This window comes from Eucalyptus grandis, chromosome 7 (genome assembly GCF_016545825.1).
Source record: "Eucalyptus grandis isolate ANBG69807.140 chromosome 7, ASM1654582v1, whole genome shotgun sequence".
NCBI classification, from domain to species: domain Eukaryota; kingdom Viridiplantae; phylum Streptophyta; class Magnoliopsida; order Myrtales; family Myrtaceae; genus Eucalyptus; species Eucalyptus grandis.
In genome coordinates, this window is record NC_052618.1 from 46305418 (window position 1) to 46324816 (window position 19399).

At 39.0% G+C, this 19399-nt stretch overlaps 2 protein-coding genes across 2 annotated transcripts; one reads left to right on the forward strand and one right to left on the reverse strand.

Moving 5' to 3' along the window:
• The first annotated feature begins 1738 nt into the window (after positions 1-1738).
• Positions 1739-6799, forward strand: LOC104445518 (putative disease resistance protein At4g19050). Its single transcript, XM_039317859.1, has 2 exons — positions 1739-6248; positions 6414-6799. Exon 1 carries the CDS (start codon positions 1739-1741, stop codon positions 6239-6241), a length of 4503 nt encoding a protein of 1500 aa, XP_039173793.1. The 3' UTR covers positions 6242-6248; positions 6414-6799.
• An 8890-nt stretch (positions 6800-15689) lies between these two features.
• LOC104445519 (transcription factor MYB74) lies at positions 15690-17295 on the reverse strand. The gene is given in 4 exon segments (XM_010059421.3): positions 15690-16554; positions 16557-16669; positions 16771-16900; positions 17030-17295. Coding segments are annotated over 4 exon segments (681 nt in total). The 5' UTR covers positions 17163-17295; the 3' UTR covers positions 15690-16249.
• Between the last annotated feature and the right edge of the window lie 2104 nt (positions 17296-19399).

The window sequence follows — 19399 nt, forward strand, 5'->3', positions numbered from 1 at the left end:
CTTCTTGTACCGGGGGCTCCTAAAGTTTGGAAGTAATAATGAGCAACATTTGTGTTTGACAAAACAATAAACAAGTTTTACATTGGCAAGTTTCCAGGTTGACGGAAATTCACTTGGTCATTACACACTAGAACAAAAAAGAGGAGTGTTAAGACTTTCTTTTTGTGAGTTTTTAGGGTGATTTCTCCATGAAAGATTGTGTGATAACACTGTTTGCTTTGAGTGTAATTGGGAGCTGAGAAACACTTGAGTGATCTAGCAATTTGTAAACCATACACTCTCTGAATTCATTGTGAATTTCTTGGTGGCCAGCCCTCCTTGTGGAGTAGCTACTGACATTTGAACTGAATCGCGTAAGTTGTTAATATATCTTCTTGTAAACTTTGCCACTCCTTAGAAAAAAAGGTGGACTTTACCTCTTCCTAGGTAATTGTAGTGTGCTCATACAGCAGTGAATATGTTCAGTACTAAAAGAAATTTGATAGAGATGCCAATAACATCATGCCTTATATATCATCAAGGAAGGCCACATTGACTTTTGTCAAGTCCATCCTGAGTTTTGTAAAAGTTAATCTTAATGGGCTTTGATGGATTTGCCAACCACCGGGAATAAAAACATCAATTTAAGCATATACGAGCAGTTATTCAAAGCCTTTGTCAGAGATAGTGACCTTGCCCATAATGCGTGGCATTCTTCTCTTCGGCTTCTTCAATCAAAAACCTCATGCAATAGATTCAACAGGATTATTCTTTTTGTCTCCTCCATCAACTCTACCTTATTGGCATTTTTTTTTATCACATCTAGTAATTTATCCTCGCCATCCAACACGTTTGCCAAACCTTTGTTTACAAGGCACACATCTTATTGCTTCACAACCCAAAGTGGTTCCTCCCAGTGTACTTCTCAATCTCAGCTCTTGCTCCAAATATAATTGCAAAAGAAACTTTTTCAAATAATGATCAAACAAGCAAAAGGTCCAAATCAACTCTAGAAAAGCCTAAATTTATTTATGATAACAAATGTTGTGTAATAATGTGGAAGCTAATGGATCTTGCAATTAAAGTCTAATGCATAAAAAGAAATTGCCAGAGAAACCGACGAAGAACGATAGAGACTAGAGATTTACTTGACTTGATCTAAGTGTCAGTACCTACCCCATGAAAACACCAGCCACAAAGAAATCTGCTATGAATCTGGAGAGTATAGAGTGTACAATCGCTCAAGTCTTTCCCAATCTTAGATCACACTCAAAGCAAAACTCAGAAGTGATATATCACAAATTTTCATAGACTACTTACCCAGATAACTCACAGAGAGAAAAGCTCCACTCCTATTTGCTCTAATGTGCAATAATCAAGTGAAATTCCATCTCTTATATGTATAATATTTGATCCAAAATAGGAATTAAATTTGTAAACCACTCAAATAAGGAAACCTACTCGAACTAGGAAACCAACTTGGATCTGCCTTTTTTTAAGGACTCAAACTCAAGGCATATTCGCAACAAGAGTGATTAAATTTTTCTTCCTGAAGGTCTTTTCCCCCCTTTTTGGAGCCTTTGTATTGAGATTTGACAACACATGCTTGTATTGAAGCACCATATTAAACGGTATATGTGGAACAGCTGAGTTGAATTTGTTCTCTACGATTAACTCAGAAGAATAGTTCAGCAAAAAGGAAAAAGAAAAGAAAATCATTCTTAACAATGTCCTATTTTTACAGTGGCATTTTCCAGTGATGGCAAACTCGACAGATTCTCTGGAAACTCGGAAACAAGAGGTTTTAGCTTCTTTAAGTGATGATAACGTGAAAACAGTTGTCCTTTCTGGAGAAGCTGGAGTGCTTATAACATGGATGGCAAAAGAGATAAGTGATTCTGCCAGCCTCATGGGCTCCTGCTATGGAACTATTTGGGTGGACCCAGGATATAATTTTGAAGGCAAATCTCTTGTTGAATATATTGCCATTCGGCTGTCTGCATTTCCTTCTAATGAGGTGGGGGAGGAAGATGACAATGCTGAGATGGAGCAGCAGGAGCAAGTAGTGGATGTGAAACAGGAAATAAAGAAAAGGCTTGACTTGATGAAATATGCAAAACTCGAACAAATGAAAGCTGCAAAGCCTGAAAAGAAGAAGTCTGGAAAGCCTGAATCAAAAGCAGCAGTAAAGGTTGATCGGAAAGATGCTCCTGGGGCTGGAAAAGATCCATATTTTCTTGTAGTTCTGGATATGGACGAAAAGACAATTCTTACTGCTTTAAGAGACCTCCTTCATCACCCTGAGCACCTTGTTAAGGTTTTAATCACGAGAAGTGGCAGTAATATCGGTACTGGCGACGAGGGAGATGGTGATATTATTCAGACAGATGATAGAAGATCACATGAAGTCGAATTCATGTCTTATGTTGACTCATCGAATTTACTGCAGAAGAGGGTGACGGAGGAAGTTTATAGGGCAACAGGGTTTCAAAGACTGTTTGCAGCTATTGAAAAAAGTAGCTCAGGTCATGCTAGGGTAATAAATATGATAGTAGAAGCCGTGAATCGTGTTAAGGACTCTGAATTGGACAGTGCAGTTGAAGAAGCAGCATCTATAATCGAATCTGCTGATATCCGTTCATTGTGGCAGCATGGGTATGAAATGTTGCCAAGCACCCTCAGTAAGTGCTGTTGGCACTGCAGATACTTATTTGCCCCTCATGATAGTGTCAATGCCTGTGACAAAAGCATCCACTACAATGAGCTGATAACCCACTGGTTACTGGAAGGGTATTTTGATCGCTACGATCATATTGAGATGGCCTATGAGGAAGCACATCGTACTCTGATGGAGCTCAAAGATCGTGGATTTCTAAGAGAAAATGAGAATAGTCATGTTTATATGGAAAGTGATGCTTTGAGAGTCACTGATCACCGACGTGATGGACTTAGTGGGTATGCATGTGTTGGCATGGCTAGTGTGCTGAATGACCAAACTTGGGCTGGTCTTGGGCGGGTTATACAGACCGATGGGATGGTCAAGACAAGTTGTAGGAAAAGGAGTGAGACGTCCACGCTGCTTATTGATAGTGGGAATGGTAATGAGATATCCACACTCCTTATTGATGGTGCTCGTTTTTGCAGGGGACTCCCTGAAAGATTCTTCCAACAACTTAAAGTCCTGGTCATCTTAAAACCGATGTTCAAAAAGCTACCCTCACCACTTCCAACATTGAAGGAGCTTCAAATACTTGTACTGAGGGGCTGTCATTTATTGGAGAGTGTAGATGAGATCAAGGAACTTACGAAATTACTAGTGCTTGAGATATCTGGTGCTTGTTTGGTGAAGCAAATCCATGATGATCTTTTCGAGCCCATGAAAGATCTTAGATCGCTTAACTTATCTGAAATTGGCATTAAGTGGCTTCCTACTTCTGTCTTAAATCGGAGAGAACTCCGTTGGCTCATTCTTAGAAAGTGCCCCAATTTGAAACTACTGTGTGATACTAATTTGTTGAGGAAAAAGGAAGCAGCAAAACAGGAAGTGTTTTCATTGGCAAAGCTGGAAGTGCTTGATTTCTCTGGTTCAGATTCTTTCGAAAATATCCAGGTCAGGACCCTCAATTCGCTCCAGAAACTTCAAATTCTCAATCTTTCTGAAACCAAGATTGGGCGCTTGCCCTTTTTTCACAATTTGGGAGAGCTCACTCGACTCCTCCTAAGTGACTGTTCATTTCTGGCAAGACTTCCCACCCTAAGACCTTTAACTAAACTTGAGATTGTCGTTCTTTCAAGGACAATATGTTTGAAAGAAGTGCAAGATGATTCTCAAGAAACTAAAACTAAATTTAGAGTCCTTGATCTCACGGGTAGTGCTGTGAATAAGCTACCTAGCAACATCAACAGCTTATCTCATCTTCTTTTGAGTGGTTGCATTGACCTTCGAAAATTGCCATCCACGCAGAGCCTCAAAGGCCTTAAGGAGCTGGACCTCTCTGATGCCTATATGTTGGAAGGATTTGAAGATGATTCATTTGGACATCTTATTTCCCTTCGCCGACTCATCCTCTCAAATACTAAAATAAAAGCTCTCCCATCACTTCCTGAGCATTCTGAACTTCGTTTCCTCTCGCTAAAGAATTGTAAATGTCTTACTGAGTTGCAAAGCTTGAGTAAACTTCAGAAACTGGAAGTTCTTGATCTCTCAGGATGCTCTGGGTTAGTGATAACAAGCAATGACTCCTTTCGGGGCATATCTCACCTGAAGACGATTGATCTCTCAGATACTAAAATTGAAAGCCTTCTGCCAGATTGCTTTCCTATCAGCCTTTGTGAACTGAAAATAAGAAAGTGCCCCAACTTCAAAGTCCCTTCCTTGGAATATTTGTCAAACCTAGAGGTACTCGACCTCCATGGTGCAGAATCTGTGAACAAACTTGAATTTCTTGGCCATATGAGCAAACTAAGGATTCTGGACCTTTCTGAAATAAAGTTTCAAGTATTGCCATCTCTGTCCCGCCTCACTGACCTTAGGGAACTCCATCTGAGAAATTGTTCCTGTAAAGTGTCGAAGCTGGATGACCTAAAGAAGCTCGAGCTGCTGGATCTATCTGGGACCAAAGTTGAGCCTGTGCTTTGCCTCGAGAGTTTTAGCAACCTCCAACAACTACTGCTAAAAGATTGTGCAGATTTGGAAGATTTGAAAGATTTGCAGTCTCTTACCCAGTTGGGGGTTCTAGATCTTTCAAGGACAAAACTGAAAGAATATCCTTATAAAACCTCAGATCTGACTAGTCTAAGGAAGCTCAATCTGGAGGATATGAAGCATATGAAAGAAATTGACTGGAAGCAGATAAAATATATTCCAAAGGAGTTCAACTTGGGAGGTTGTAGGTCCCTAAGTTCTGAGAACTCTGCATCTTCTGAATGGCCTTCCATATCAATGTGTGGTACCAGATTTCTCCAGTTCGTGGAGGAAAATTCTGATTTGTGGGATACATACTTCCAAAACTTCCACTTTTGTGTTTGGCTTTCCAAAAATGAAGATGGAAGGATATACGACCTTGGAGACTGGGGCCTACTGACTGATATCAAGTCTCAGGGAAGAATTCCTCATCATGAAGAGCTAGGTCGGTATCTGGAGATCCATGGATCCTATTGCAAATCCAGTCTACCTGAAAGTGTTCTTGAGCATGCCGATCACATATCGTTAATTGATGATAGCTCTTTTAGTCACTTATCTGAACTTGTTAAAGAGAATTTGAAATCAATAAAGAGCTGCTGGCTTGAAAGGTGCATAAGTATCAAGAGTATAGTTGATAGACAAGAAGATGCCAGAGCTTCAGGAAAGCTTGAGTTTCTTTATCTATGTAATCTCTCTTCCTTAAGATGCATATGTGATGATAAAGTACAGGTTGAGGTCTTTGGAGGTCTTAAGAGCTTGTATGTAGAGTGTTGCCCAATGCTCACAGACATTTTCCCATTGTCCAAGCTGCCAAAGAAGCTCGAAACCCTCCGAATCAAATTTTGTGATGAAATGAGAGAGCTATTTGACCATGGTGTGTCTGCAGAATGTAACTTGCAGACCTTGGATCTTATGGAATTACCAAAGCTTGAGAAAATTGGGGTTATGATGGTCTCTCTGCGAGTGCTGAAAGTGAGACGATGTCCAATTCTGAAGAACCTTTGCCCATTGTCCGATCTGCCAAAGAAGCTCCGAACCCTCCATATAAAATCTTGTGATGAAATGAAAGAGCTATTTAGCCCTGGCATGGCCGCAGAATGTAACTTGCAGACCTTGGATCTTATGGAATTAAATAAGCTTGAGAAAATTGGGGTTATGATGGTCTCCCTGCGAGTACTGAAAGTGGGACAGTGTCCGTATCTGGAGAATTTAGAGGAAGTGCTTGGAGAAGCTGAAAATCTGGAAACTCTCCATATTTCTCATGCTGCTAGGCTGAAGACCATATGTAATCGGGAAGTGAAGCCGACGAGCTTCAAAAAACTAAAACAGCTCAAAATAGAGTCTTGTCCCCAGCTCAAAGAAGTTTCTCCCTCATCTGAATTACCGCAAAACCTGGAGGTTCTTGAGATAGACTCTTGTGAAAGCTTGGAAACTATATTCGTAGGCAGCTCAGCAGGTTCTTCATTGTCAAGAGTACGACTGCGCTGCTTGCCTAAACTAAGCAGCAGTGGGTTCATAGTACTTCCTCGATATGATGTCAGCAGCTGCCCAAATCTGCAAATAGATCGATCTGGTTGAGTGAGAGGTAAGTTCATATATACTTAGAATTTGATGAGAAACTCACTGATCAATGCTTTAAGAATATCATTCAGTTCACACTTCCCGGTTCAGCTCACTCTCCTTCTCTCTCCACGGAATTTGGTATTGTCATCTCATCATTGTGTAACTTCGGAACTCAACCATTTTGCAGTCATTTCCCCACTCATGAATCTGTGATGATCCATTGAATGCAAGAGAAATTTCCCCCGAAATATCTGGCAGATTTTTTCCTTCCGTGATGTATAAAACGATCATGATCATTGTGAATGGAAACAGAAAACATTGGAGGCTTACTAGCTGCAATGTCCAACCACCCTTGCTCTAACTCAATGCGTATGTTTCCTTGAGGGTTGTGATGCAGCATAGAATCAGATACTGGGGATCAGGTGTGACTTAATTTTCATATAGCATAGTCTGTCAAGTCTACACTGTTCTTTGATGTTTGGTTTTAGGCTCCTCATTTTGTACGTACACTTCCATATATGTACTTACTCAAATCCTGCGTAAATCGATACCACTGCAATAGCAGTGTTGTCATACCTCTCTAACGGAACTCCCACTTTTCAATTTGTCACGTACCGAGGCTCTTATTTACATTTCTGAACTAGGTTCTAGTTCCAATTGGCAACCCTTAATCATTCATGTATACCAGGTTAGACGTTACTGTTACGAGCAGCGTAATTTGTAATTTTACAACCGAGGACGCGCATTACATCAGACTTCACGAGTTAATGTGTGATCAATAAAGTATCAATCAATAAAATCATGTACCGAAGTATTCGGAAGATGCAACAGTCTCCAATCTTTCGCTATTATGATATTATGCAGTAGCTCCCAAGTGGTAAAAAATTACGATACCGCAATTTCAAATTATACATTCATCTCGAACTATTTTTCGTCTTATAATATATATACTCCAAACTAATTTTGATCTCAGAAAAATCCGAAAACCAACGCCTCCAACTCAGATCTATCATCGGTACTGATTTAAAATTTTTCATGAAAAAGATTATTAGTTCAGAGTATACGTATCACGAAGCTATTAAGTTTAGGATTTCAACGTTATTAACCCAATAAAAACATCTTTATTCAAGCTGCGAATTTGCATAAAACTCTTCAAATTCTCAAGTACAAAAATTCAGCTGATCAGTCGTCATGTGACGCCGGGCTTCGGCATCCTTTTCGACGAACGACGGCTTCAAAGATTCGGTGGTTGGCAGGGGGAAGGAGACGAGATTGCAGTACAAGAGTCCAGTACAACAACGAAGTACAGGGACATCCCCCCCTCTTTTCCTCCCCACGCAATGACGTTCCCCGACAAGACCCGAAACCTCTGCTCCCCCCTCGTTCAGCAGATCGAGAGGGCAGTACAAGAGGAATCCGAGGTCACCGTGTACTGCACCTTCATGGTGACTACAGTATAAAAGACCGTCTCCGGATGTACGAAAGCTTCAGATCTTGATGATGATGATGCTCGAGGAGACGGGAAACTACCAAGATGCAGAAACATCATTGAGTGCAGCGTTGATGAAATCGCTCGGTTCCACGTTTCCGGGGCAGTTCTTGCTAGGGCGGAACGGGATCGGTTTCGCCGGCGCTGCACTCAATTATGTTTCTATGTTTGGGTCGGTGGTGGCGGCGGCACAGCCAGAGTTTTCGAGGTTTTGTACTACTTTGGTCGTCTGGATTTGGAAGCAGTATTGGATCTAGAGTTCCTATATTTGGGAAGCTAGATTAGAGTATGTTGATTTAGGATACAAATTTCCTTAATGATTGCATATCTACTAGGAAGTATTTGGATGTATTCATCACTACTACTCGCCTTATGTGTTTGTCTGTGGCGATAATTGTTATGCAATCGTCGATATTTTCTTGTTAGATTGTTTCAGAAAAAAGTTATCTCTAGCAAGCTCGAGTTTGTTTATAGAGAATTTTGATTCGTCGAAAAAGTAAGGAAATAGTTTTGAGCATGGAATTGCTCCCGTTATCGAGTCGGTTTTTAAACTGATTCTTCTAGGGTATTTTGTGCAAAGATACTCAGTGTTGATCAAAGGTCCAATGAGATAGCATTTTTCCTTATAGTAGACGACTTCGCAACAAAACTTTACCAAAACTTGAAGCTTGAGCCAAACATTATATTCATGTTGGCATTTTCGAAAATGTTCAAATATAAAAATTTATAACATGCGATAGTCGTTCAATGATGACTTTATGTGCATTTGATGCGTTAAATAATGATTCATACCTCAAAGTGAGTTTGCCCAGTTAAAGTAATGTAATTAATGGTATAAGTGATTTGAGATAACATACCGTGATAGTATCGGGAAGGAGTCTTCGCCCACATAAGATAAAGATGCACTTGTTCCATCATATAGTTTGGGCTCCTAAAATATGATTTCTCTAGAACTTTTGATTTGATTGTATTGAAAGATGCAACGAATTGAGATTTTCTTATCAAGCTAAGTCATTTCAAATAGAAAAAAATATTAAGTTTTGGAATTTATAAAATTAACATGTGTAGCATCTATTTCTTCCACGTCTACCAATTGATTATGCAACCAATTCTAATCATGAATTATTCAATTTGACTTTATGTGCATCTAATGCTTTAAGTAGTTGTCCATACCTAAGAGTGGCCATACCCAATTAAAATAATGTAGTTAATGTTATAAGTGATTTAAGATAATTGACCCTGATAATATAGGAGAAGGAATCCTTGGCCCCATCAAATAGAGATGCACTTGTTCTATCATATAGTTTGGGCTCTTAGAAAATGACTCTTCTAGAGCTTTCCATTTGATTGTATGGAAATGCGTAATGAAATGAAGTTTTTCTATTGGGCTTGGCCAATTGAGTTATCAATTTTAAAATTTATAAGAGTTTAATATGTGTCACATCACATCAATTTTAGAATTTATAGGAGTTTAATATGTGTCACATCACATCAATTTCTTACACGTTTCCCGACTCATTACGCAACCAATTCTAATAGTGATTCATTGAATTTGACTACAATGGTCACATCACATGTGGCATTTCGATCACGACAACTCATGATGGAGTCTTCCGAAACCAGATTTTTCATGGACTTTTTTTTATCCTTGAATGTTCCTAAGAGAGAGATCCGCTAGATATGGGAGATCACATAAGTAGCATAACACTAGTTATTGAAGAAAATATCTACTTCATGGTAATAAAATGCTTCTTATTTTACCTTAATGAATGTACACCTTTCTAGAACATCCTAGGGACATTACGTGTGAAAAGTTGAGACGATGACAGATTATGGGTACTATTATGGATACACACTCTGTTAACTTAGAACTAACAGGTCATCTATTTGCATCAAACTCTAAAAAAAAGTATTTAAGCGAGCAGGTCATATTCAAGTACTGAAAAAAAAAGTCTATCGTGTGACCTTACAAATGGGAAAATCACATCATTAGTCTTAATCCTTTACCGAACAATACAATCAAGTCCTAGACATTTCAATTGGTTCGAGTAAGTTCTCATCCTTCATCGAAAAATGCAAGTGACTCCTATATTTTTCAATTGGTTTGGCCAAGTCAATTGACTTTCTATTGAAAGACACAATTCAATCATAAAAGTGCAATTTAAGGATGCCAGATAAGTAATTTTTTTGGGTGACACGTGAGCAATTTTAGGTATTGTTAATCAAAATGACTTGATTGCCCTTTTTTAATGAGGATGTGAGCTCAATCAAACCAATTGAATGGTTTAGGATTTAATTGCATTAGGACTTCCTGTGCAATTTCCTATAACTAATCAAAATTTTTGCTTTTTAAGTCCAGCTAGTTTGGAGAGACTACCCAAGTTGTTGACTGGGTTGTGAAAGCCCAAAGCAAATGAAAGCCCTATCTAGAAATTGGGCCTCTTTTTCTCCAAAGCCTTTTGATAATTACTTTGCTCAAGATGCTTTGAACTTGAATTTTCAAACTTTATCTAGTTAATGAAACTCCAATCTTTCTAACAAAAAAAAAAAAAAAAAAAAAAAAAAAAAGAAAAGAAAAGAGGTCCAGCACTTCATAGCAGATTGTTGAGGATTCCTATCATTTGACTTGACTATGATACAGTCTTAAATACATGGGAGGTCAAAAGATTAGTGGGCACACGTGTAAGCAAAGGAGAAAATATCTTCGCTAAGTAATAATGTTCTTATTTTACCTAAATAAAAGTACACCTTTCTAGAATATCATAAGGACGTCATAAGCGGAAAGTCGAGAAGTCGTATATGGGTATCAAACTCTAAGAGAAATATTTAAATGAGCAAGTCATATTTAAGTACCTAAAACGTTCTATCATGTTATCTTATAAATTGATTTTGTAAATAAGTTTTTTTAATCTAAATCCCTAATATCTCCAGAATGTATCCTTAGTATTAACTTGTATTTTCTTAAAATGATAAGTTTTTAGGGTAGATTGACTATGATCTAAAAAATGTCAACACTGACTCTTACGCACGAGCGACAATCATACACAATTTGCTGATATATGTCACAAAATATCTACTTCAAATTGGTCATTTGTAATCTATACATCGCTTGAAATTTTATACAGTATAATACATGTGGAATTGCGGGTAACTATATTGTTCTGGATTCCTAATATTTATTCTTTGGATCATAATAAAGACAATGCGTTGGCCTCTTAGTGAGACAGATTTCCACCTTTACTTGGTAAAATCATAAGGCCAATAAATTGAATTACAGTATGAATTTTTCATCGCGCTATGATCACCTTAGGTCCACTTTTTATTATTATTATAAAGTGTAATTAAGGCTCTGTTTCTTTTCCAGAAGACGAATGACTTCAAAAACATTTTCCAAAAAATAATCACTTGTATTACCAAAAACAATTAGTTAATACAAAATGTTTTCATTATCGATGATAATTAATGTCTAAATATTTTCAAGGATGATGAAAAAAATATTTCGTTTATTTATATTTACAAGCGATATAAGACATTAATTTTAAAAAAAAAATTATTTTCTAAATTATTCATTTTTGTGAAGTCAACGCACCTTATGTATTGGAAAATTCATCTAGTGCAATTAAGTACATTTTTGGTGACTCGGTCTGTTTTGATTGATGGAAACTGCAACATGGATTTGCTCTAATATTTTTCCTCTTCTGCAATATAGTTTTGACTACAATTCGTAAATGTGGCATCAAGTAGGCTCGTACACCCAGCAAAAATAGACCTTCATCCTCCACCACCACCACCACCGTCGCCTGGCCCAAAGGATTAGACCAACCTCTTTGCACTATACTCCTCCGCCATCAAGACCTAAGACTCCTCCCCCGAACGCTGTCTCCGATGCGTCAATTTGACGAGACTACGATGATGCAAGAAAGAGGTTGTCGCGACGGCATCATGGGAGGATAGTCGCGACGGCACGACAATGGCAGCTTAAAGGAGACTGAGATGAGATTGGAACACCAGAACGGTTAATTGATTAGGTCCACATTAGATAATTCCTTCACTTAAAACAGAGAGATAATTGTCTAAAGAAACCTTTTGTATGATGTCAATTCAGTTCTAAGATTTTCAAGATATGACAATTTTGTACTAAATCTTTCAATAATTTTTCAATAATAGTCATGACAAATTCTAGCCACAAATTGTTGACGTGAATGTTCACTGTATTACATGATACGGCTGGTGTTAATGTGAGATTTTTTGTAAATCCTTTCATGTAATTTTTTTTTTTGAATTATTAATTTTTTTTTTATTGTTAAGGGCCAGTGGCCCCTACTAGATTGGGCTTGCAGCTAGCAAGGGCTTCATTAGGCCTTGCCCATTGCTAGCAACGGCTCGAAGGCTTTTGTTGAGTGGTTGGTGAAGGTTGCTGATCCTTAGCTAGTGACAGTTATAAAATAGAAACAAATAAGATAAATAATGAAAATTAATAAAAATTCAGAAAATTAAAAAATTACAACAATTATCCATATCATAACTGACAATGTCACTTAGGACAACCAAGCATCCTCTTTAGCGTTTGCCTCCCAAAATTGGTTGTTATAACTAAATTGATCAATCGTAAAAAAGATTCAAAATTAAATTGGCACAATTAAATATTTAGAATTGAATTAACCGTCGTACAATAGATTAAAGCTATATTAGACAATTTTTCATAAAACAAACGAGTAAATGGAAATAATTCACTACACTATTTTGATGAGTTTTAATGGCTGGCTGCACGATTTAAGTTTCAAAACTTGATTGTCCTTTGTATATAAATCATAGGACTTCTAATGTACACGCGTCTCTTCATTTTACCTAAAACAATAACAAATAGTCCTAAGTGGGACTGACTAAACTTTGGACTATTGGACTCTTGCCTCCCCTCATCTCCCCAAGAAATAAACAAATGTTGTTCCTTCGAGTGCAACAAAAAGCGACAAAAGGGTCATATTTCTTATTCATAAAAGAGGCACCCAGTGTCCTAAATCGAGAGATCTCGAACTCAGAAGTCAATCGGATCATTTACTCACAGCCATGTAAAAATGTCAACTAGGGATTTCAACCATGAAGTAGGGAAAGCAATAAAGGGGATCAACGAAAGCATGGAAAGAGGCACCCGACGTACCAAGTTGAGAGATCTCCATCTCAAAAGTCAATCGGATCATTTACTCAGAAACATGTGAAAATGTCAACGAGGGAAGTTCAATCATGAAGGAGGGAAAACAACAAAGGGGAACCAAGAAGACATGGAAAGGGGGAGGATAAAAAGGAGAAGTCTTCGAACGAGGACCTGAGGCCACTTGCGGGAGTTGGAAACCCTTCCGAATCGCGAAACCGAGGACGCGACGGTGGAAGGATTTTCCGAGTGCTTTTTCTTTGGGCGGTCGAGGCAGATAGCGAGAGGCTTTTAATTTTCAGATATGGTCGGTCCGTGGCCGTACCTTTTATACCTCATGTTCATCTTCGTTTTCGACACGTCGAGGGCCATAAAGTCTTCGTCTTTCTACGCCGAAATTCATCTTAGAAAGAGAGAGAGAGAGAGAGAGAGGATTGGTTTGACGTGTAAGTGATGTATGGATTACGTGCATGAAGGGATTGGCCTGTAGAATGGGTAACATGGATTGATTGCATCCCTAAAGCGAGAGAGTTTAGCAGCATCATTTTTGCCTCTTTGGGGCTATTCTTTCGTTTGACATTTGAGACAGATCTTTCCTTAAATACTCAGGATTTGTTGATCATAATAGAGAATTCACAAGAATTCTTTTTTTCTTTTCTTTCTCTTGGTCGAACGCTAGAATTCATATCGAGCACATAACACCATTGAAAAGTTACTTTTACGTGTATCGTTAATACCATGACATGCAGAGTAATTACGTTGCGATGATAATCACATGTGTACAAGTATAGCTTAATGGTACGTAGACACTGTGCAATAGTACAAATTTATGGATTCAATTTTTCAGCATGCAAATAAATTATTTTGAAGAGGTGCAATTTGGAATAAATTGGCCATAGTCAAGCATTAATCCAAATGCAAAACCCACTATGAGCAATCAGCTAGACACGTGGTAATCTGATATAAATCCAAAACTTAGTCCCTATAAACAATCAATAAGGAATTTTGTGTAAAAATAAAACACAATTTAACTTCTAGATTTATCTTTAGATTTATTTACCATATGGTTTTATACTATAACTGAAGAGTACCTTTCAAAATACCTAGTATAATTCCATAGTATCCAAAATATTATCAAATGCTAGATAAGGTGCAGATGGGCGACTAGTCAATGCTTCGTACGATATCTAAAGAGTCCTCTTATCACGGGCAATCGTTGGTAATGGAATCAAATCATCTAATCACATCAAATCATATACAAAATGATACAAAATTGTAAATAGTATGGATTGCCTTTAAAGAAGGTCGACTCGACGAATGTCGGACCAATAGAACACAAATCCTTGAGTATTAAGCGACGCGAGCCACGTTCACGAAAAAAAAAATCTCTGATATCATTATCGTTCAGTCATTCAAAGTCAATTCTTACATTTTAGTCATTAAAAAAGAGGACCCGCTCGGATTCCTGGGGGCCCCACCGCTCATAGTACTTTCAATCCCCAGTTTTCTTCTTCCGATGGCTGCAATGATTGATGAGTTTTGATCATGAACCGATCACAGCGGATCATCGCTTTCTCCTCACGGCAGCGCTCGCGAGGAACGGGAAAGGAAACGCACTACGCTACCGGGTCAACAGGTCTCCCGCCTTCGATGCCGGGCCCCCATCCGTGTGCGCAATGGAGTACACGTGTCGGCAAAGGGGATGACGTCACCCCTGCGTCTCTCTCTCTCTCTCTCTCTCTCTCTCTCTCTGTTTGTCTGGAGTTTGACTTGGGGGGGAGGGGAGCCATTAATGGCGGATCGATGAGGACGACAGGAGCTGCCGCAATAACCACGCCCGTGGATTTCAAATGAAGCTCGAGGCCTTTCCGCCCGGTGGGGCCCGCGCCCGTTCGCGGTTTCGCCGGTGCAGCGTCGACACGTAATGTGCCCGCCCGCTTTGGTCAAGACTCCATCGATACAAATCCCATGCAAAAAATAATTGCTTCCGGGTCATCTTTCTACGTGAAGTTGACAGTTCCCCCATACAGGTGGCGGGGACAGGTGTCCCCGCGCCAACTCTCCTAACCCAGCTCCGGCCGCCGTCGCCGGCGGCGGCGGCTCGAGGCTGCCGCCGGAGTCGGGGAAGTATACAGGATGAATTTTTCTCGGCTTGCTTAGCTTTTGATATTACATAAATCCTGATGTTGTATCGATGTTTCCAAGTTTTGTTTTCGCATGACGATACTCCGATAAAAAACCCACTTCCTAAATAGTAAATTATTATGGATTTGATGTTAATTAAAGTACTAAATTTATTTGAATGCTGTGCATCAATGATTCAAATGAAACTTATGTTTAATTTTCTGCTTTGCAGTCCTTTGGATTCGACTTTTATTAAATACCGTATATACCTAATCTTTAGAACGGGAAACTCGATAATATATTTCCATGCGCTGATGTTGATTTCTATACTTTGCGGGAAAGACTTGCAATCTCTGATAATTGAGTCACTTGTTTAAATCAAGGGTTGATGGTTTATCTGTCTCGGTGATAAAGCCATTTTCACGTGTTCTATCTCTTAATAGTATGCTCGGTTTATTTTAAATATGTGGGGGTGACTGATGATTGATGGATGGATTCCTTGACCAATCTTTTCTTATCTTTCGGAAGCAACGTCAGTTAACAATTGGGGGAGATTTTGTATGATGTTTGGCAAGAAATGTTTCTATAGCATGCGCAATGGAGGAGGGCTTTCAAATGTCAAGATGATAAGACAGACAAAGGAAAGAAAAAGAATAGAGGATTTGATGGCAATAATGGAAACATACCACAATAAAAAATCATAAAAGAGAAAGAAAAGAGGACATCAGGACGATCTTGCCTTCCTCATACAGTAAGCTTAAGTTATGAAAACTTGAAGGAAGAATCAGGTACATCAATGTTGAGAATGCTAAATAGAAGGGGTGAGAAAGAAGCTAGAAAGCTTCTAAACCTATCGACAACATACAAATCCAAGAACCACTGTGGCAAGCTCTTTTTTTTTTTTTTTACCATCTCGGTTCTTGACAGTACATGAATTCATTCACATCCAAAAGATCCGGCAGTTCGAATTTTAACACGTCGCTGCAGTAGCTGATTTCCCGCTCGTCCTCCGTGCTGGCAGTGATGTACGTTGAGTTCGAGTTCATCGCTGTCGGGCTGGACGATCCGAAACTTTGGTAGCTATCATGAGAATTGAAGGCGGAGTTAGTCGATGGACGGTCGATTAGTGATTGGTCTGAGCTGCAGTAGTTGTACTCGTATCTTGGGAATGGAACGTAATCTTCTTTCAAGCTTGAAGCCAAGTCGCTCATCTGAGAATTACTCGAAGAGCTGAGATCTGTGGGATTTGAAGGGAATTCATCTACCAAGTTGGGTTGACATACTTGTGGTTCATTAGGAAATTGAACGAGGGGGAGGCCATTGTAGTAAAACCGGGGAGTTCTTGAATTTGTTGGTTTATTAGCTGGCTCTCTTGGAAATTTTGAGGAGCCGGGTTCGAGTTTTGATGTTGGGACGATAGCGGAAACATTGCGAGCCTCAACTGCTCGGGATCGATCGGGGGGTCGATCCCGAGCAGTCTGGAGAGGTTCACTTGAGCCCACGAGCTGTTGTTGAAGAGACAAGGGTTCACGAAAGAAGACAAGTCGAGGAGATCGAGGCGGGGGCGTGCGTCACCGGATCGATTCCCATCCGGAGGAGCCTTTTCCTGATGTGGGTGTTCCAATAGTTCTTGATCTCGTTATCCGTTCTTCCGGGCAAACGAGCTGCTATCGCAGACCACCTAAATATCAAACCGAAGATGGATATAACTATAAGTTCTCAGATGCAAAATCATCAAACTTTCAACTCAATTCAAACTGAAGAAAGAAGAGCAGGACATACTTATTCCCCAAAATGCCATGGAGCTGAATAATGGTCTCCTCCTCTTCAAAAGAGAACCGCCCTCTCTTGATGTCCGGTCTTAGGTAGTTCGTCCACCGCAGGCGACAGCTCTTTCCACACCTTTGCAACCCTAGAAACAAGAGATCAAGAATCCCATTAGCACCACTTGCTGTAAATTCACTTCGTAACACACAAAAGAAGCCAAAGCATGGAAGGAAGATTTAAAGAGGAGATACTAGAGTGGACAGGAGTGAAGTACCTGCATTCTTGGGAAGAGTCCTCCAGTTTCCATAGCCGTGCTTGTGAATGTAGTCGACGAGCTTCTGATCTTCCTCCGGGGTCCATGGCCCTTTCTTCAACCCGCTCTTCTCGCAGCAAGGTGCTCTCCCCATCCTCTCTGCTTGTCCCCTTGCTGCGCTGCAATGTAAACTTTGCAGAACTGTGCACCTAAAAATCACTTCATGAGAGAGAGAGAGAGAGAGAGAGAGAGAGATTTGAAGATGTTGTGCGTTGCAGTAGGGTCCTTACGGGGGAAGTCAAGATATAAATAGAAGGCCTTCAGAGAGAGAGAGAGAGAGAGAGAGAGAGAGAGAGAGAGGGAGGGAGGGAGAGGGTCAAAAGCATTTGGTGCCGTCCGCTGTCGATCATAGAGGCGACGTGTAACCCTTGTTTAGGGCCAAAGTGTGAAGGGAAAAAGGTGGCTTGTGTTCTAGTCAATGAAAATCTTAACATACGATGTTCCCCATTAGTCATCATTATTCCCAACTTTTAGCGACAAAAAAATGTGGATATTGTGATCATTAGGATGTCAACACATGCAATCGACGGCGATTCATCTATCCACAATAGGATTTCTGTCGTTTGGAGACGGGCTAATTTCAAAACATCCACAACATACCATGTGGTAATCATTTTTTCATGTAATTAATTTGTCATCGGACGTACTAATGAACAAATTCCTCGTGCTGAGTATGGTTAAAAGAAAAAATTCATACCTTCCTCTCTTTCTCTCTCTTTCTCTCTCTCTCCCTATCTCTCTATCACAAGGTCTCTTGTATTCTCTATGTCAAATAAATCCATCAATTCCCGGCGGAGAGTGCCACCTTCTTCTTTTGCTTTTCTGGGATTCACATTACAATTAGCTGTCACCAACGCGAAGCCGCCACGTATCATCTTTTCATGAGACTTTCCGAAAAGGCCTCCCGAATTTATTCATTTTATTTTTTTCATTTATTGATGTGCATGGCTTCATGGCTCCCGTGCTTCACGTTATACAGCTTGAGCTAGCGAGCTGTGCCATGTCGTGCTCCAAATGCAAAGACCGTATCACCCCTCTTTCCGATGATTATTTCAACGAATTAGGGGAAGAAATCCGAGTGACTACGAGTCCACGAGGGCAAATTGACAAATCATATTATTTGCATGGGTTTCTTAATTGGTTGGTCAAATAATTTTTCTTTTTTTTTCAATTTTTTCATAGAAAAGTTGGTCAAAATTATCTTGGGAGGGAAAGTACAGGCATGCGGTAATATTGATGAGCATTTAATAGATGGTGGCAATAATGGCATGGTTGTATTTGCCGAAATATAGGAACATTTATTATGAGGATTGCGATTTTTATTTATGGAAAAGCGTAGATTTAATTTATTTTGACGTTGAATTTTTTCTTTTCTTTTTTTCTGGATATGCTCTGGTCAAGAACTTAGAATTGAATCATTTTGCTTTGTGGGCTGTTTTTTCAAAGGCATCTTTGTGGGTTCCTCCGCTTTTTGAAGAACAATTACTTTTTTTGACAATGGTGCAGTTTAGAAAGTCTAAATCATATGACTTCGCAGCGAAAGTACATAATGCTCATGATGTTTTGGTCTTTGATGGACAGTAGAAAATGTCGAAATTATGGCCGAAAGACAAAATTATTTTGACCTTCCATTTTCTTTATAAGCTTTTGATATGATGATTTCCTTTTATGTGGTATAGTATAATATTAGTCAAAGCAAAGCATCTTATAGCATTATTATAATTCTCAAAACACCAATTTTCATGATTCAACCTACCTCATAAAGTATTCTTGCTTGCCAATAAAAGAAACAAAGATGTCTTATCTCAAACTATAGAAGGTGATACATTCTTCTTTTCAAATTTTAAAAGGAAAAAAGAACATTATCAAGTCCCACGCATCACGAATAAAAAAGTTGTACCTACTTATCTAATTATTTAATCCAAATCATGAGTGAATTTTCCAAATTTTTAGATTCCAACTTTTATATGATGAGAATTGGTTAAATTTACTTTTAGGTCTTATTACAAATGATTTCACAGCACTTGCTAAAAAATTAAAATGGACGATGTTTCTTGAAGAATGAAATTCTTTCATTTAAACATTTCAACAATTATTTTAAGAGTACTCGTCAATAAAAATTTATTAAATAAGCTCAGGGACATGATACGAAAATATAAAATATCTGCATGGATGACTATTTAACATGTACGGACCGACCCTGTTTATCTGGTTTCCAGTCAATAATAATCATTAAATAAATCTATATTTGCCAAGTTTTGAGCAACTACGTGTCCGCTTGCCAGGCCCATGGTTTCCAAATCAGAGGACCACAACATAAAAGAACAAAAA